This window comes from Octopus bimaculoides, chromosome 1 (genome assembly GCF_001194135.2).
Source record: "Octopus bimaculoides isolate UCB-OBI-ISO-001 chromosome 1, ASM119413v2, whole genome shotgun sequence".
NCBI classification, from domain to species: Eukaryota; Metazoa; Mollusca; class Cephalopoda; order Octopoda; family Octopodidae; genus Octopus; species Octopus bimaculoides.
In genome coordinates, this window is record NC_068981.1 from 95,669,001 (window position 1) to 95,671,192 (window position 2,192).

At 33.6% G+C, this 2,192-nt stretch overlaps 1 protein-coding gene across 1 annotated transcript in view; it reads right to left on the reverse strand.

The window, feature by feature from the left end:
* Nucleotides 1–1,313, reverse strand: part of LOC106876021 (uncharacterized) — a 72,826-nt gene extending 71,513 nt beyond the window's left edge. Inside the window, exon 1 of the mRNA XM_052968385.1 lies at nt 1,223–1,313. Coding sequence (XP_052824345.1) covers nt 1,223–1,290 — 68 coding nt within the window. The 5' untranslated portion in view covers nt 1,291–1,313. The remainder of the gene's footprint in view (nt 1–1,222) is intronic.
* Nucleotides 1,314–2,192: the final 879 nt, after the last annotated feature.

Genomic DNA, 2,192 nt, shown 5'->3' on the forward strand with positions numbered 1-2,192 from the left:
TAAAAGTTAATACTAGGTAGAGTGTCAGGGCTGTAGTATCATGTTCTTATTGGAGTAGCTGGTGTTAATTAATACTGACATGTCATACTGCTATCACTTATCAAGTTAATGATATCAATTTCTTATTTCAAATTTACAATACAGTTTTAGCTCTATCAGCTTCAAAATGTTTTAAGATTTTCTTTTTACAATGTTTGATAATTTTCTGCTCACAATATAGCAAATATTCCACTAGTGTTTTCCTTGTTTTTTTTTATTATTATTATTAATTTTATCTCTCATAAAGGAATGACAAAGGTAATTCATCTACAAGAAGGTTTACTCTGTAATAAAATTAATGCATCAGTGTTGGGAGTCAACAACCTCTTTACTTTGACAGCATGATAAAATACACATGGCTCATTCTGTTACATATGTTGGTGCCATGAAGGGCATCTAACTGTAAAAGATGATAGATGATGATAATGACGATAAAATGAAGAGGACATTGACATCATTGTGACAAGGATAACAGTAATGGTGGAGATAATGACAAAGGTGGATTTGTTGTTGAATAGCCTCAAGCAGACCTACTGCAGCATAGTGGTGATGACCAATCTAACATTTAAGAACAGCCTATCATTGCAGATAAAATAATGCATCAGTTAGATTGCATAATTTTTTTAACCTATGGAGATTCTACAGATATTCTGACATGTCTGAACAGTTTAAACTTTCTAAACATTCTCTCACCAACCCATCTGCAAATCTAGAAAATGTAAATGTTATTTTACAGATGATTGCTGTAATGAACTGAAATCCATCTATCAAGACAAAATCTTCGATGATGCCTGAATGACATATAAGTTTTGAAATTTATTATTTTATCTCATGAAAGATGTCAAAAAGCAAGCAGAAATTACTACACAATATAGAAATCCATTAACCCTTTAGTATTCACATTATTCTGTCAAAAGTAATGCTTATTTATTCACACTGTTTTAAATTATTGATGCATTATTTTGTAGCTTTGAGATGAGGTAACTGTTAATTTTTAGAATGATATTGTAGGGTTGGTGTGAGAGGCCAGATCTGGCCAGTTTGAACATAAAACAGGTAGAATATTTTGGCTGGATATGGCCGGTTTAAATGCTAAAGGGCTAATAGATGAAACTCAGAAGGATTGCTCCTTGCTTAGTGATGGTACTTTGGCAAACAATAGCAACAAAAACATTGTACTTACCCTTCCCTGAGAACATGGTATTCAAAATATTCAACAGCTGCCTTAATACCAATAAATATGTGTTTCATCAGCTAATAAAATACAGAAAAAAAATGCCCATTTTAGAAAAGGATTAGCAAGACTGGGAATAAAACTTCCCTACAAATCTCATCTGTAATTGTCTCTAGTTCCATAACAGTTGAATGTGAAACTTTTATCAAAACATTTTACGTAAAAGAAATAAATTGCATTCCAAACAGCAGATTAATGTAGTATTAAAAAAAATGATATTATTTAATTAAAACACTCAAAGTTCTTATTTTTCAACTATATGACTTATAAGTAGAAAACAAGCATCCATTATTTTTAGGAAGCGCCACTGTAACTGAAGGGAGGGAGGGAGAGAGAGAGAGAGAGAGAGAGAGAGATGGAGGAAAAGATTTGTGGGTTATTTAGCTAATATCAGCACTTATCAGTTTTTATTCCCTGGACATAAAGTATCCTGATAGCATTGTCCTTATTTTGAAGATGATATAGTGTAATTTGAGGGAGATAAGGGTGCTATTTCTAGCAGGTTGAGCAACCATAATAAAAAAGGAACACATAAGGAGTTATCTTCAGACAGGAGTCCTGGTCTGAAAGATGGCATTGTTAATCTGGGTGACATATCAAATGTAATGCTCAAGAACAAGAGTGAGCCATCTGCTGAGTTTTATGCTTAGTTTTTGTTTATTCAATTTTACTCAAAAGGTTTGTTTAGATATAAGGATATAGTAGAGGACACTTGCCCAGAATTGTGTGATTGCAAAACCAACTTCTTAATAAAAAAAAAAAAAAATCTTTCCATTGTGTGGTAAGTAGCTTGCTTACCAACCACATGGTTCCGGGTTCATTCCCACTGCATGGCACCTTGGGCAAGTGTCTTCTACTATAGCCTCGGGCCGACCAAAGCCTTGTGGGTGGATTTGGCAGACGGAAACTGAAAGAAGCC